The 17,568-nt window shown below is 38.4% G+C and overlaps 1 protein-coding gene across 3 annotated transcripts in view; it reads left to right on the top strand.

The window, feature by feature from the left end:
- The window catches only part of MAK (male germ cell associated kinase), a 90,810-nt gene that overhangs the window by 8,416 nt on the left and 64,826 nt on the right, over positions 1-17,568 (top strand). For all 3 annotated transcript variants that reach the window (XM_054592113.1, XM_054592112.1, XM_054592111.1), the window contains exons 4-5: positions 3,059-3,138; positions 8,044-8,176. In XM_054592113.1, coding sequence (XP_054448088.1) covers positions 3,059-3,138; positions 8,044-8,176 — 213 coding nt within the window. The remainder of the gene's footprint in view (positions 1-3,058; positions 3,139-8,043; positions 8,177-17,568) is intronic.

The following is a 17,568-nucleotide window of genomic DNA, read 5'->3' as shown; positions in this document are numbered from 1 at the left end:
GGTTTGTTGTTAACATCCCTTTAGCTTTTTCTTGTTTGGGAAGCTCCTTATTTCTCCTTCAATTTTAAATGATAGCCTTGTTGGGTAAAGTAGCTTTGGTTGTAGGTCCTTGCTTTTCATCGTTTTGAATATCTCATGCCACTCCCTTCTGGTGAAATGTTTTTGTTGACAAATCAGATGACAATATAATTGGTGCTCCCTTGTAGGTAACTACCTGCAACTCTTGTGGCTTTTGGGACTCTTATCTTATGTTTAAACTATGTAATTTTAATTGTGATGTGTCTCAGTGTAGACCTTTTTGGGTCCAACTTTTTCAGGAGTCTCTGAGCTTCCTGGACTTGTGTGTCTTTTTCTTTCACCAGCTTAGGGAAGTTTTTGGTCATTATTTCTTCTAATAGCTCCCCAGTCCCTTGCTCCCTCTCCCCTCCTTTTGGTATTCCCATGATGTGGATGTTGTTATGCTTCATGTTGTCTAAAATGTTTCTTAAGCTCTCCTCATTTTTGAAAAAAGCTCTCCTCTTTTTTCTTTTTGCTGCTCGACCTGGACGTTTTATTCTACCTTGTCTTCCAAATCACTGGTTTGATCCTCTGCTTCATCTAACCTACTGGGTATTCCTTCCAGTGCATTATTTATTTCAGAAATTGCATTCTTTATTTCTGACTGGTCCTTTCATATGGTTTGTGTCTTTTTTTTTCATGCTGTTGAGTATCTTTATAATCATTAGTCTAAATCCTCTATTTGATAACTTGCTTGCTTCCATTTCATTTAGTTCCTCTGAAGAATACTCTTGTTCTTTCATTTGGGGTCTCTTTCTTTGTCTTCCCATTTTGGCTGCTTCTTTGTATTTGTTTCTATGTATTACATAGGCCTGCAAGACTCTCGTACACGCCTAAGTCAAACCCTACCTGTGACTAGCCCTGGGAAACCTGTTTGGAGGTTTCAGCAGTCCACAGTGTGTGTGTGGTTCTCTCTGCTGGGCCTGTTTGTGTATAGAAAGAACCAGGCTGCATGCCAAAGCTGGTTTAGCTAGCACCGGGTTGGGGGAGAGTCAGCTGAAGTGTCAGAGCTCCCAGAGATGCACCTCTGTCTGAAGACTTTCTGTTAACATTTAAAGAGTGAAAGTCTTCCAGCTGTACTCCTCAGCAGCAGGTCTTATGCACCACAATGTGGGGCAGAGCAACTCCTACAGGCAGGGCTATTGCTACCTCTTAGGCTGATGCCACTTGGAGGGGAGTGTTCTGCCTGAGAAGCATGGCTCCTGAAGTATGGGAATGACTTAGCACAGGGATCCTGGTGACAGTTCCTTCAGCTCTTTCATTAGAGCCACCAACCCGCCTCTCCTCAAGCATCTCTAGTCCACTCTGCTCTTCCTCTGCTGGAGCCCAGTGTAAGTGGCTGTAAGCGAAATTTTGTGTGTTGGCCTTTTAAAGGGCTCTCTGAGTATCCAGCCTTCTCTCCCTGGCAGACAGAAACCCTGCTGCTTTTCACAGCTGGATGTTATCTGGGTTCATTTTGTGCTTCTGGTGCTATAGGCTGGGAAGCTCAGCTTGGGGTTTAGATCCTGTACTTCTCAGGAGAATCCCCTTGGCCATTGAAATATTCCTCCAGGACTTCAGCTCCTGCTTTTGAGAGCCCAGCCAGCCCTCTTGCACCTCCTTCACATTCCCTACGAGTCACATTGTGGTGATGTGGCTTCCTCTGTATGTCTGTGGTTGTAAGGCTCCTCTCCAGCTTGTGTTCAGTTGATTATTCAAGGTGATTTTTCTATACTTTAGAAAACGTTTGGTCCTGGAAGGAGATTAGTGTAGCTTCTGCTTACTCCTCTGCCATCTTGGGTCTCTGAAAGTGAGTTTTTAAAATATTTCAATAATATATGGTCAATACTATTTTCAGGCCCTGGCCGGGTAGCTCAGTTGGTTTGAGAGTTGTCCCAATATGCCAAGGTTGTGGGTTCAATCCCCAGTCAGAGTCTCTCTGTCCCCCGCTTCATCTCTCTCTCTCAAAAAAAAGAAATCAATCAATAAAAAACTTTTTAAAGATACTATTTTAAAATTTTTGATAAGACTAGTGTTTATCTTTCTCTATTGTTTGCCTCTGGCCCATTTGGTGAGACACTTTCGAATATTATATAAACATATAGTTAGTAATATAATGTTAAAAAAAGACCTTTTCCCATATGTTGAGAATGCTTGAATAAAAACTCCAAATTAATCAATCACATTGAAATAAAAATGTTAGAAAATGTTGAAATTATGAAAATGTTGAAATGATTGCTTTCAAAACTTAGAATAGCTTCAGAGTCAAAGAATAATTCAGGGTCAAGGATTTAATTGATCACATTAATTTTTGGCATTCTGTTGATTAATATTTGTGAACCTTAACTTAGCCCTTATTTGGATCTTACATTTTTTAGGCTTTGTGTAAATACCATATAAAGATGTACTGTCCAATGCAGTATCTACTAGACACATGTGGCTTCTTTGAAGTGTGGCTAGTCTGGATTGAGCTATAAATGTACAATAAATTACACATCAGATTTTGAAAACTTGGTACAAAAAAAAGAATGTAAATTCATTAGTAAGTTTTCAATATTGACTGCATGTTAAAGTAATATTCAGTATATGTTAAATAAAATATTGTTAAACACATAAGTGATTCTGATTTGTGGCTCTTGTTATATTTTTATCAGACAGTACCAATGCATACTCTAGAACTGAAGCAGTTATGCCCTTGAAATTCTTAAAATGTACATACATAGCACAGATTTGCACACTTGGCTCATCTGATAGTTGTGCATTTTCCAATTTACTTTGCTCCCCTTTGATCAGTTTAGAATTTATCAATAGAATTTAGCTATTTGAGTTTTTACCACCCAGAAAAACAAAAACAATTCTAATTTTCACTTTTTAAATATATGACAGCACTATGAAACTGTAAATCCTACCTTTAGCCAGATTCATGAGGCCAGCAGGAGCTCTAAGCGGGGAGGAACCTTATTTGTTTTGATTGGTTGGTTAGCAGCTGTTACATGACTGTTTTTTGTTCATTTCTTCACAGGAACAAGTTGTTTCCTGAGTCAGTGATCAGAAATATTATGTATCAAATATTGCAAGGGCTGGCATTTATCCATAAACATGGTAGGTTTCTTTTAAGTTTTATTTCCCTGCTTCTTCAGATTATTGTCAAGATCATGCACAGGAATTGAATTTAAACTGTTAAATAATGTAATGCTTGGATAACTGCAAGTTTGGAGTATGTGTCTACACAGCTGATATTTGTGTTTAAGAATTCAAAATTTTTATCATTTTATATAAAATACAGTAATCTATAATTATCTTCCTGTATGGCAGAATTTAACAGTTTGATCATCATCAGCCTTTAGTCTTAGTCATCATAAACCTATCCTGCAACCTCATTCTCTCTAACTTTACCATAGAAATGAAAAAAAATATATAAGTCCCTTCTTTTGGAAATGGTGAAAGTGCTTTGATCTACCAAGACTAGCTATCATTATTTAAGTAGTTTAAATCAGCCATGTTATGATACTTTATAGATTCCCTTGGTATTTACATATAGTTGTTTCTATTCTTTGAGTAAAATTAAAGCTAGTGATCTTATTTTTAAGAATTACTTATTTATGGACCTTCTGGCCAAGATGGAGACATAGGTACATACACTTTGCCTCCTTGCACAACCAAAAGAAGGACAACAACAAATTTAAAAACAAAAGATAACAAGAACTGACAGAAAATTGAACTGTATGGCAGTCCGACAACCAAGAGTTAAAGAAGAAACATTCATCCAGCCCAGTAGGAGGGGTGGAGAGGGGCAGCCGGGGCAGAGAGGCTACGGAGCAAGGCAGTGGCTGGAGGACAGGGCAGGCGCGATGGCGGCTGGCAGACTAGGTGGTCCCACATTTGCGTGCAGATAGACCAGAGGAACAGCTGAGGAACCCAGGGTTCCAGTGCAAGAAAAGAAAGCCTCAAAACCCCTGGAGATAAAAACCTCTGGGGTTGTGGGAGCCGAATAAACTCCCAGCCTCACAGAAGAGTCCGTTGGAGAGACCCACAGGGTCCTAGAACATACACAAACCCACCCACCCGGTAATCAGCACTAGAACGGCCCAATTTGCTTGTGGGCAGCGGGGGAAGTGACTAAAAGGCGGCAGAGAGTGGGGCAAGTGGCACTGTTCCCTCTTGGTACCCTCCCCTACACACAGTGTCACAACTCAATGACCTGGGTTGCCTAGCCCTGGTAAATACCTAAGGCTCTGCCCCTCCCACATAACAGGCATGATGAGACATGGAAATATGGCCCAAATGAAAGGACAGATCAAAGCTCCAAAAATAGAACTAAGCGATGAACAGATAGGCAACCTATCAGATGCACAGTTCAAAACACTGGTAATCTGGATGCTCACTGAATTGGTTGAGTATGTTCGCAGAATGGAGGGAAAAGCGAAGGCTATGCAAAGTGAAATAAAGAAAAATATACAGGGAACCAACAGTACAGGAAAGGAAAACTGGACTTTAAATCAACCATTTGGAGCAGAAGGAAAAGATAAACATTCAACCAGAACAGGATGAAGAAACAAGAATTCAAAACAATGAGGAGAGGCTTAGGAACTTCTGGGAGAACTTTAAACATTCCAACATGCAAATCATAGGGGTGCCGGAAGGAGAAGAGGAAGAGCAAGAAATTGAAAACTTATTTGAACAAATAATGAAGGAGAACTTCCCCAATCTGGCCAAGGATATAGACTTCCAGGAGATCCAGGAAGCTCAGAGAGTCCCAAAGGAGTTGGACCCAGGGAGGCACACACCAGGGCATATCATAAATAAGTTACCCATGATTAAAGATAAGGAGAGAATCTTAAAAGCAGCAAGAGAAAAGGAGACAGTTACTTGCAAAGGATTTCCTGTAAGACTATCAGCTGGTTTCTCCAAAGAAAGCTGCAGGCAAGAAAGGGCTGGAAAGAGGTATTCAAAGTCTTGATAGACAAAGGCCTACATCCAAGATTACTCTATCCAGCAAAACTATCATTTAGAATGGATGGGCAGATAAAGTGCTTCCTGGATAAGGTCAAATTAAAGGAGTTCATCATCACCAAGCCCTTATTAATAGAAATGTTAAAGGGACTTATCTATGAGAAAGAAGATCAAAAACTATGAACAGGGTAACAGAGGGGAGGGGGCGGGGCAAGAATGGGGGAAAAGGTACAGGGAATAAGCAGCATACATAGTAGGTACAAAATAGGCAGGGGGAGGTTAAGAATAGTATAGGAAATGGAGAAGTAAGGAACTTATATATACAACCCATGGACAGGAACTAAGGGCGGGGGATGCTGGGGGATATGGGGCAGTGCAGGTTAGAGTGGAATAAAGGGGAGAAAAAGAAGGGGGACAATGCAATGGCATAATCAATAAAATATATTTATATATAAAGAAAAAATTATTTACGTAACCTTTGTATAGTTTTTGCATATCTATCACACCAAAATAATTAGTACAAAAAGTTAGTATGACTATTATAAAAACTTTTAGCAAACATTTGTTTAGAATCACTAGATATTTAGATATTAAATTAGAAAAGTTTCTATTTATTATACCAGTGCTGCATTGTGAACATAGGTGTTCAAAAAACACCACCATTAATCTTTCATGTTTCATCCCATATTTTATAAATTTTTTTCTCCTTTAACTGCTACAGGAAATAATATATTTTCTAAAACTGCTATGCAGCTCTGGCCACTATGGCTCAGTTGGAGCATTGAACTGTAAACTGAAAGGTCATGGGTTCAATTCCTGGTCAGGGCACCTTCCTAGATTGTATGTTTTGTCCCAGGTCATGGAGTACGAGAGGTGACTATTGTTTCTCTTTCACATCAATTTTTCTCCCCCTCTCTCCCACCCTTCCCTTTTCTCTAAAATCAATAAGTATGTCCTTGGGTGAGGATTAAAAAAAAAAAAAAATGCTATGCAGAATTCCATAGCAGCATTTAGAAAATTCCTGAATCCCCAGTTGTTTGTCTTATATAGACTACCAAGTTCTTTAAAAGTCTAAAACCCATGGTAAGATACTACATCTCACTTGTAAAAGTCGGTTACTAATTAATTACATGGAAATAAAAAACATATGCTATTTAAATTGTAGTAGATGCCTGAACTTCAGCCCCAAATATAGAAGAAGGTGAATATATCATGCCACTGAAATTCTGGTCATCATGGCACTCTTGATATTTGCGAGTTACGTTATGCTAATTAAGCCAGTATGATATAGAAAATCAAAAGTCTCATGAATTGTTTGATTTTTTGGGAAAGAGCTTTTGTTTTATTGATAATTTTCAGGCTAATAACAAAGTTGTTTTAGTTTCCTTAGATATGTATCAACTATCAGCAACTTTGGAGCACAGAGGATTCAAAGAAGTTAGCTTGGGATTTATAAGTTTCTGTTGAAAGTAAATAGCATGAATAACCTAGAGTTACATAATTGACTGCACAGTGATTTGGGAAACTGGACTCTAACAACAATAGACATTTTTACAAAACTTTATTTCTCTGTAGTTAATAAGCATCTCAGATGTAATATTTTGAGAAAAATTTTTAAAATAGTGGCTGCCAAAAAAACAAGACCAATATTTTAGTTAAAATACGACTAAGTCTCCAATATATTTATGTTATTGAGGATGGGGAAAATCTCAACTTTACATATATGTAATTGGCTTAATTCTGAGATTTCTGGATTAATGTCACTTTACCATCATGTGTTCCCATTCCTGTTTTCATTTTATAAAAGTACAATGTATTTCTCTTAGAAGTTAGTGAAATGGCTCCTAACAGCTATTTTGAGTAAGAAGTACCAGATAAACTGAGTTCAAAATTGTAGATGTCACAAACGTAGAACCCACAGTGGCTTTGAAGGATTTAAGAGATTTTAGGATTAGACAATCTTCCTAACCCTAAGCTACATGAAAATCCCCTCATGGTGATCACTATAGCCAATGACCAGGCTTGCTCTTTATTCTTCCACCTTACAAGGTCATTAGAATACAAGCCGTCTATGTATAAGCAGTGTGCTTTAAATCTCTTGTAGAAATTTCCAAGGAGAGCTTTCATGTTTTTCTTTTGGGTTTTCTGCCTCATTTCCATTGGGCTGCCTTTTAGATTCCATAACTAGCCATTTATTTTGTATGTTGATTGGTAAATAAACATTATAATTATTGGGTTTTTCAGTAAAGCACCTACCAGGAAAGAACTCAGCTGTTAAATAAAATAATTTTAAATGAAGAAATTGGTTAGAATGTGTGGAGATCTATTTTTGTTTAATAGATTTTTCAAGTAAGTGATTATACTCAAGGAATCTTGTGTTAAATGTGGTACAGCCGTAGTAAGGCCAGCTGTGCTGACTTAAGCCTGACTATGCAGCCCTCCTCAAGCTCCCATTGAGCTACTTGTCTCTGAGCCTCGACCTCCTTGTCTGTTACACAGCAGTGATCATAATACCTCTTTAAGGTTGTTTTGAAAATTAATGGGGATTATGATAATGTGGCGGTATCCAGCCCAGTGCCTGAATTTACTGGATTAACACATACAAATACATATCATTTTATGTATTTTTTTAATCCTCACTTGAGGATTTGTTTATTCATTTTAGAGAGAGGATGGGAGGGAGGAAGGGAAAGAGAGAGAGAGTGAGAGGGAGAGAAACATTGATCAAACGGTAGCCTCCTGTACACACCCTGACCTGGGACCGAACTGCAACCTTTTGGTGTATGGGACAATGCTCCAACCAGCAGAGCCACACTGTCCAGGGTGAAGAAATACATGTTATTTTTAATGACTTCATATGCTGTGTGAACTGTCTTGCCAAATTATTTTGAAAGCAGTATCTCTGCCTCCCATCACTTTTTATGCAATAAACATGGTTTATTTTTTTCCCCTTAATTCACATTCCTAGTTATAACAGAGAGGCTCAGTTCTATTTTATGTGAAATATGTTTAAACATGATAATTTATTATTGTTTTTCCTCTTTATATTCTCAGGTTTCTTTCATAGGGATATGAAACCAGAAAACTTGCTTTGTATGGGTCCAGAACTTGTAAAAATTGCTGATTTTGGTCTTGCAAGGGAATTAAGGTCACAGCCACCATACACTGATTATGTGTCTACCCGATGGTGAGTTCTAGGCAACTCTACAGAGGCATATGCCTATGCTGAAGTTTTGCTCCTATGATTTGTTAAATATCATTCTGGAGGTTCCATATCTAGTATATTTAAAGCAAAGTATAGAAGTGACTTTGTATTCTCTGGAAAAAAAGGATTCGTTGAGACTATACTAATTTATAAATAAGAGAAGGAGAAATGATTTCATTTATTCATTCAACAAATATTTATTGAACATCTATTATGTGTCAGATATTATCTTAGGTACTGGGAACACAGAAGTGAACTAAACAGAAAAAAATACTGCCTCATATACAAATAAACAAATTGCAAGTATCATGTATTACCAACAGGACATCATATGTGTTCATCAAAAAACATATAATAGTCCCAAACTGAAAACTACCCAATGTCCATCACCAAATGGCATGATATATTTATCCAGTGAAATGCTTTACAGCACTGAAAATGAAAGGTCTATAATTACATGCAACAATATGGATACATCATCCAGATATAATGTTGAGAGCAAGAGACCAAACAAAAAAGAATACATAGTGTATGATCCCATTTCTATTAAATACAAAAATAGAGAAAACTAATCTATGCTGTTTAAAGTCAAGATAGCAGTTACATGGCAGGGGGCAGGGGTAGCAACTGGAAGAGTTCAGGAGAGAGGACTTCTGGGATGCTGGTAACATGCAGTTTCTTGATCTGGGTGCTGGGTCCATGGGTATGTTTTGTTTATGAAAAGTCATCAGGTTGTACTCTTATGATATGTACATTTTTCTGTGTGTGTATGTCTGTGTGTGTGTATACACATACATGCATACATACACATATACACACTTCAGTAAAGACAAGAATATTTGTATATCAGATGGAGAAAAGTTAAATATGAAAAGGGACATGGAGTTGGGGGAGATAAAGGAAGAAAAGAGAATGTTGCTATTGTAAATAGAAGATCTTGCTGAGAAGAGCCTGAGAGAACATGCCAGGGCAACCAGGAGCTTTTCTGGGAGAGCAAATGCTGAGGTAAAGACCTTGACACAGAAGTGCCACGTGTGGATTCTGCAGAATCCAGAATGTATACAGAGGGCCGTAGGAGGAAATGAGGTCAGAATGTTTTGGGGGGCAGCCAGATCTTATAGCTCATTGAAGGACTACGATGGCCTTTTAGCCTGAGTGACTGGGGAGCCCTCGGATGATTTTGGAAAGAGGTGTGACATGATCTGACATGTTTTAAAATTATCACTCTGGCTAATGTATTGAAAATAGATTTTAGAGGAGCAAGGGCAAAAGCAGGGAGACCAGGTAGGAGGCTGTTCTAATAATTCAGGCTGGAAATGGTAGTGACTTGGATCTGGTGGCTGTGGAGGTGGTGAAAGGTGCAGGATGCTGGGTATGTTTTTAAAGTAGAGCAAACATGAGTTCGTGGTAAATCAGATGTTGGGTTATGATATTTAAGGGAGTCAAGACTGCAAGTTTTTCCCCTCAGCAACTGGAAGGATGGAGTCAGTACTAATTAAGACAGGGAATGCTAGGGAGTTCTTGTTGCAGGGATGGAGGGGAGTAGGGGTGGAGCACAGTTGGTTTTTGGGTTTAGGTGAATGTCTGTGAGACAACCAAAGAGAAATATCAAACTAGACAGCTGGATCTATGATACTGAGTTCGGGGGAGAGGGCTGGGCTGAATATGTGAAGTGAGAAGACATCAGTGTTTAAAATCATAAGATTAAATGAAGTCACTAAGTGAGTGAGTGTATTTAGAGAACAGAAGACTTTTGAGGACTGAGCTAGATAAAGTAATCATAAGACCCCGTTTGCCCAGGATGGTCTCCGCCAAAGCGTGTTTTTTTTCTTTTCATTAAATTTATTGAAGTGACATTGGTTAATAAGATTACAAGGGTATATTCCTGGGATACATAATCTGTATTTTGCATTGTGTGCAAAATCTTCTAATAAGCCCACACACACACACAGTCAATCTTCTGTCACCATATGTTTCACCCCCTTTCCTATCCCCAACTCCCTTCCCTCTGGTAACCACCATACTGTTGTCTGTGTCTGTGAGTTGTTGTTTGTGTTTTATTTTTAAATCATGTTTATTCTATTACAGTTTCTCAATATTCCCCCTTTGCCCCCCTCCACCCATCCCACCCCTACCCCGACCCCCACAGACAATTCCCACTCTGTTGTCCATGTCCATGGTCATTCATACATGTTCTTTGTCTAGTCGCTTTCCTTTCTTTCCACCATTGCCCTCTTTCCCCATCCTGTCTGGTCACTTTCAGTCTGCTCCATGTTTCCTTGCCTGTGGTTTATTTTGTTCATTGGTTTATTTTGTTGAATAGATTCCACTTATAAGTGAGATAATACGGTATTTGTCTTTCCTCAACTGGCTTATTTCACTTAGCATCCAGTTCCATCCATGTTGTTGCAAAAAGTAGGAGTTCCATCTTTCTTTTCTTTTCTTTTCTTCTTTCTTTCTTTTTTCTTTCTTAAATGCAGATTGACTTTTTATTTTTTTAAATGTCAGAGTCAATTATAAAATATTAAAAAATTTAAAACCATTATAAAGTCTCAGCAATTAAAACAACATGACACCTGCACCGAAATAATCAAGTTGATCAATGAACTATAATGAGCATTCTAGAGACAAAGGTATATATCTGTCTGACAGTGTAATATATGGTTAAGTTGATATTTCAAATCAATGGGTAAAATAAGGCTTATTCAACAAATAAGGTGCATGGGCCACTATTACTTGAAATAAAACAAATATAGAACCCTATTTCACACATTATACAAGAAATATTCAAGTGGGTTAAAAATCAATATGTAAAATCTAAAGAGTTTTAGGAGAAAATACAAACTAATATTTTTCTTACCCGAAAAATGTTACTTATTTGAAGTAAAATATTCAAACCCAGAAGCTATAAAGTAAAATACTGACAATATGACTATATTAAACATTTAAGACTATATATATATATGTATATAGTAGTATACACATATATAGTCAGTAAAATACTGACAATATGACTATATTAAACAGTTAAGACCCTGAAGTAAAATATTCAAACCCAGAAGCTATAAAGTAAAATACTGACAATATGACTATATTAAATATTTAAGACTATATACATACATATATATACACACACACACATATATATATATATATGTATGTATATAGTAGTATACATATAAGAGAAGTTAAAGGACAAGTAATAGAATGGGAAAGTATTTGCCACACATCTAAAAAATGGTTAATAGTTGTTTCTTATTTATGGAAAATAATTTACAAACCTTTAATCAATAAATGGATAAAGAATACCAAAAAGTCATTTAAAGCTTTTTTTAAAAAAATAATAGATATAGGCAAGAAACATACTAAAACAGGTTTAGTTTCAACAAATAATGAAGGAACAATTAAAATAACACATCATTGTCACAATCAGATTAATGAGTATTAAAAACTTTGGTACTATCAAGTATTGGCAACTCTGAAAGGAAGTGGGTATTCATAGAAATTTTTTCTTCATCCTAAAGCAGCCCCTTTAGCATACTTTACATAGCTGGTTTGGTGGAGGTGTATTCTTTTAGCCTTCTTTTGTCTGGGAAACTCCTTATTTCACCTTCCATTTTAATTGAGAGCCTTGCTGGGTAGAGCAGCCTTGGTTGCAGGCCTTTGCTTTTCCTGACTTGGCATATTTCTTGCCACTCCCTTCTGGCTTGCAGTGTTTCTGTTGAGAAGTCAGCTGCTAGCTGTATCGGGGCTCCCTTCTATGTTACTACCTGTTTCTTTCTCCCTTGCTGCCTTTAGGATTCTCTGTTTGTCTTTGATATTTGCCATTTTAATGAGGATGTGTCTTGGAGTGGGCCTCTTTGGGCTCCTCTTGAATGGGACCCTCTGTGCTTCCTGGACTTGTGTGACTTTTTCTCTCCTCCAATTTGGGAAGTTTTCTATCATTACTTTTTCAAACAGGTTCTCTGTCCCATCCACATCCTCTTCTCCTTCTGGTATCTCTATTATACGGATATTATTACATTTCAGGTTGTCCTGCATTTCCCTAAATGTTTCTTCACTCTTTTTTAGTCTTTTTTCATTTTCTTGCTCTTTCTGGGCTTTTTTCTACTTTGTCTTCCAGCTCGCTGATTTGATCCTCTGCTTCATCTAGCCTGCTTTGGATTCCTTCTACTGTGTTCTTCAATTCAGAAGTGATATTCTTTATTTCCTCTTGTCTCTTATTGATAGTTCCTATGTCCTTTTTCATGCTGATAGAGTTTGCTGTAAGTTCCTCGTAGTTTCCCTGTGATTTTTGGTAATTCTCTCTGAGCTCACTGAGCTCATTGAGCTTCTTTAGAACCGTTGTTTTGAATTCAATATCTGATAGTTTACTTGCCTCTATTTCATTTAGTTCTCTTTCTGGGTATTCCTCCTTTCCCTTCAATTGGGGTTTTTTTTGTTTTTTGTTTTTTTGTCTTCCCATTATTTGTGAGGCTCTTCTTTTTTGCTTCTGCTTCTTAAGTTGATCTGTCTTGATTTCCTTTGTGGTGTGACCTTCTGTGGTAGGAGACCGCTGTTTTTACTTCTGGATCTGCCTCTGATGATGTCAGAGGTCATCCCTGTCTGACCTTAGGCAGTCTGTTTGAGACTTCTAGGGATCTACTTTTTGTGGCTGTTGCCTTCAGCTGTTAATCTAGTCACTCTGAGCTCAGCAGGCTACTTTAGACAGCTCAGAGCGGAGTGGAGTCCCTCCTGGAGGCAGGGCTATTGGGTCCTCTCATGCTGCTGCCACTCAGGGAAGTGGTCTCTGCCTGAGCAAGATGGCTGCTGCCGTACTGGGGAGGAGTCAGCAGCAGGATCTTGCCAGCCACTCTCTCCGTTGTCTCCCCAAAGCCTCCATCCCCAGTCTCTCCTCAGGTGTCTCCAGATCACTTGGATTTCCCTTTAACCAGGGATCTACTATCTGTGGCTGCCACTCTGCACTCAGCAGGTGGCTTAGACAGCACAAGGTGGGGTGGAATCCTACCTTGGGGCGGGGCTATTGGGTCCTCTGATGGTGCTGCCACTCAGGAGAGTGGTCTCTGGGCAAGATGGCTGCTGCCACATGGAGAACGAGTCAGCACCAAGGTCCCGGCAGCTACTCTCTTAGTTCTCTCCCCAATGCCTCCTTCACCAGCCTCTCCTCAGGTGTCTCTAGCCCATGCTGCCCCCGCCTTTGCTGGAGATCAGGGTAAGTGGCTGCAAATACAAATTTATGCATTGGCCTTTAAACGGCTCTTTGCGTCTCCAGCTGCCTGTCTCTGGCAGAGAGCAACCCTGCCGCTTTTTGCAGCTGTCTGTTTTCTATGTACTTTTGGGGCTCTGGTGCTGTAGGCTGGAGATCCCTGCGCTTGGTTTAGACCCCACCCTTCTCAGGGGGATGCAACTGGCCATATCTGTATTTTTCTGGCGCTGCCCCCACCATGGGCCCCCTGCCCACCTTCTTGAGTCTCTACCGCACTCCTTACCAGTAGATTGCGCTAAAGCTGATCCTTCTGTAAGTTTGAGGTTATAAGGCTGCCCTCTCACTATTGTTCAGTTGTTTGTTCCAGGTGATTTCTCCACAGTTTAGTTGTAATTACAGATTGGTCCTGGGAGGAGGTCAGTGTGACTTCCACTCACTCCTCCACCATCTTGATTCTCCTCTTTCTCTTGTTTACACATGCCACATGGGAGTGAAATCATACGTGCTTAACTTTTTCTGTCTGACTTATTTTGCTTGGCCCTTAAAAATTTGGGCAAAAAGGTGTGCATTATACATGGCAAAATACGGTAGCTTCTTTGCAGATGTAAACAAGTTAAGATGAGGTCTGGGTGATGGGCCCTAATCCAATATGAGTAATGTCCTTGTAAGAAAAAGACACAGAGGCACACACAGGTGGAAGTCATGTGAAGACATACAGGGAGAATGTCATGTGATGATGTAGGCAGAGATTGGAATCATGCAGCTGCAAGCTAAGGAACACCATGGATTGCCAGCAGCACCAGAAGCTAAGAGAAAGACACAGGACAGATTCCCCCTAAGAGCCTTCAGAGAGAACAGGGCCCTACCAACACCTTGCTTCAGCCTCCAGAACTGTGAGAGATTAAGTTTCAGTTAATTTAAACTAGCAATTTTCAACCAGTGTACCACAAGAACTTTTAAAACATACAATATACCTGATTTTATTTAGGGGCACTGACCTCTTTTCCCTTAGGTTGTCAAATAAAAAAATTATAACAGCCAACACAACAATAGCAGTCCATTGTGAATGAATCAAAATTATACCTTTTTTTTTTTTTTGTTAGAGTGGCAAAAATATATTTTCTGGTGTGCCACAGAATTTTAGTAATAAGATTAAATGTGCCATGAGATGAAAAAGGTTGAAAATTACTGGTTTAAACCATCTAGTTGTGACACTTTGTCACAGCGGCCCTAGGAAACTAATACATTTAGTAATGCTTTTCCAAAAATGATTTTGTAATGAGCCCTTTTTTCAACAATGACCTCCAAAAATGAAAAGGGCATAGTTAGTGAAAAATAAAGCTTTTTTTGTGCTTCTCAAGAGAAGTTGCTTATGAACATACATAAAATATTTGTGTACATTTGCAACCCACCACAGGAGTCATAGGTCACTGACCTGGTGGAAACCACAACACACAAATCTGCCAAAGCAGCACCAGCATTTTTTTTAAGTAGTAGCTATTTTAAGAAAACTATGCCAAAGGCAGCCATTAGGAAGTGTATCTCTAGAAGATGAGTTTACATATGACTCCTTGGCACTGATTTTCATTTGGATGAAATAAATAGTATAAATTTTACTCTTTTTTAAAATTGTTATCATAGTCCCAATTTCCGCCCCCGCTTTGTCCTCCTCTGCCCAGCCCCACAGCCCCTACCCCACTCCCACAGTAAATCCTCACACTGTTGTCTAGGTACTTGGGTCATTAATACATGTGCTTAGATTGATCCCTTCCCCTTCCTTTCACCATTGACTCCTGCCCACCTCTGGAAACAGTCTGTTCCATGTTTCTATGTCTGGTTCTGTTTTGCTCTTTAGTTTATTTTGTTCATTAGATTTCTGTTATAAGTGACATCATAGGGTTTTTGTCTTTAACCAACTGGTTTATTTCACTTAGAATACTAGTCTCCAGTTCCAACCATGCTGTTGCAAAAGGTAGGAGTTCCTTCTTTCTTTCTGCTGCATAGTATTCCGTTGTATAAATGTGCTACAGTTTTTTAATCCACTCATCTAATGATGGGCACTTAAGCTGTTTCCAGCACTTGGGTATTATAAATAGTGCTGCTATGAACATAGGGGTACATATGTGCTTTTGAGTTGCCGTTTCAGAATTCTTAGGGTACATTCCCAGCAGTGGAATCTCTGGATCAAAAGGATGTTCAATTTTTAATTTTTTCAGGAAGATCCATACTGTTTTCCACAGTGGCTGCACTAGTCTGCATTCCCACCAACAGTGTACTAAAGTTCCCTTTTTTCCACATCCTCACCAGCATTTGATGTTTGTTATTTAGTACTGATAGCCACTACGACAGGTGTGAGGTGGTATCTCGTTGTGGTTTTAATTTGCATCTCTCTGATGGCTAGTGATGTTGAGCATTTTTTCATATGCGTATGGGCCCTGTGTTTGTCCTGCTTGGAGAAGTGTCTGTTTGGGTTCTTTGCCCATTTTTTAATTGTCTTCCTCATGTTGAGTCATATGAGTTCTTTATATATTTTGGAGATTAATACCTTGTCCGATGTTATCATTGGCAAATATGTTCTCCCATATAGTCGGTTCCCTTTTCATTGATGATGGTTTAGCTGTGCAGAAGCTTTTTAATTTGATATAGTCCCATTTGTTTATGTTTTCCTTTATTTCCCTTGCCCTAGGATTGCTATATGGAATATCTTAAATTTTACTACCTATGTTTTCCACTAGGACTTTTATGATATCATAACTTACATTTAAGTCTTTTATCCATTTTGAGTTTAGTATGGTATGAGTTGGTGGTCTACTTTCATTTTTTTGCATGTACCCATCCAGATCTCCCAACACCATTTACAGAGGAGACTATTTTTACTCCATTGTATGCTCATGTCCCGTTTGTCAATTATTAATTGACCATAGAGACATGGGTTTATTTCTGGGCTCTCTATTCTGTTCCACTGAGTCATGTGTCTGTTCTTATGCCAGTACCAGATTGTTTTGATTACAGTGGCCTTGTAGTGTAGTTTGATATAAGGCATTGTGATCCCTCCAACTTCGTTCTTCTTTCTCAAGATTGCTGAGGCTGTTAGGGGTGTTTTTTTGTTCCATATAAATTTTTGAAATATTTGTCCTAGATCTGTGAAATATGTCATGGGTATTTTAATAGGGATTTTGTTGAATCTATAGATTACTTTGGGTAGTATGGACATTTTAATTACATTAATTTTTCCAATCCCTGAACACAGTGTATGCTTCCATTTATTTGTATCTTCCTTTAATTTCTTTCTTCAGTGTTCTATAGTTTTATGAGTACAGGTCTTCTACCTCCTTGGTTAAATTTATTGCTAGGTACTTACTTACTTACTTACTTTATTTATATTTATTTTTTGTGGCTATAGTAAATGGGACTTTTTTCCTAGTTTCTCTTTCCACTGTTTCATTGTGGGTGTATAAAAATGCCCTCGATTTCTGGATATTGACTTTGTATCCCACTATTTTGCCAAATTCATTTATTAGGTCAAGTAGTTTTTTGGTGGAGACTATAGGATTTTCTATGTACACTATCATGTCATGTGCAAACAGTGACTGCTTTACTGCCTCTTTTCCAATTTGGATGCCTTTTATTTATTTTTCTTGTCTGAGCATTGTGGCTGGAACTTTCAGTAGTGTGTTGAGTAAGAGTGGTAAAAGCAGACACCATTGTCTTGTTCCTGATCTTAAGAGAAAAGCTTTTAGTTTTTGCCCATTGAGTAGGATGTTGGCAGTAGGTTTCTCATATATTGCCTTTATTATGTTGAGGTTTGCTCCATCTATTTTCACTTTGCTGAGCGTTTTTATCATAAATTGGTACTGGATATTATCAGATGCTTTTTCAGCATTTATTGATATGATCATGTGATTTTTGTCCTTCATTTTGTTGACGTGGTGTATCACATTGATTGATTTGTGAATATTGCACGATCTTTGCATCCCTGGGATGAATCCCACTTGATCATAGTGTAAGATTTTTTAAATGTGTTATTGGATCCAGATTGCCAATATTTTGATGAGGATTTTAGTATCTATGTTCATCAGCAGTATGTGCCTGTAATTTTCTTTATTTATAGTGTCTTAACCTGGTTTTGGAATTGGGATAGCACTGGCCTTGTAAAAAGAGTTTGGGA

This window comes from Pteronotus mesoamericanus, unplaced genomic scaffold (genome assembly GCF_021234165.1).
Source record: "Pteronotus mesoamericanus isolate MK-2021 breed Mesoamerican mustached bat unplaced genomic scaffold, CSHL_Meso_final scaffold_31, whole genome shotgun sequence".
NCBI classification, from domain to species: domain Eukaryota; kingdom Metazoa; phylum Chordata; class Mammalia; order Chiroptera; family Mormoopidae; genus Pteronotus; species Pteronotus mesoamericanus.
Note: the sequence above shows the minus strand (reverse complement) of the source record. Positions and strands in the feature narration are given on the sequence as shown.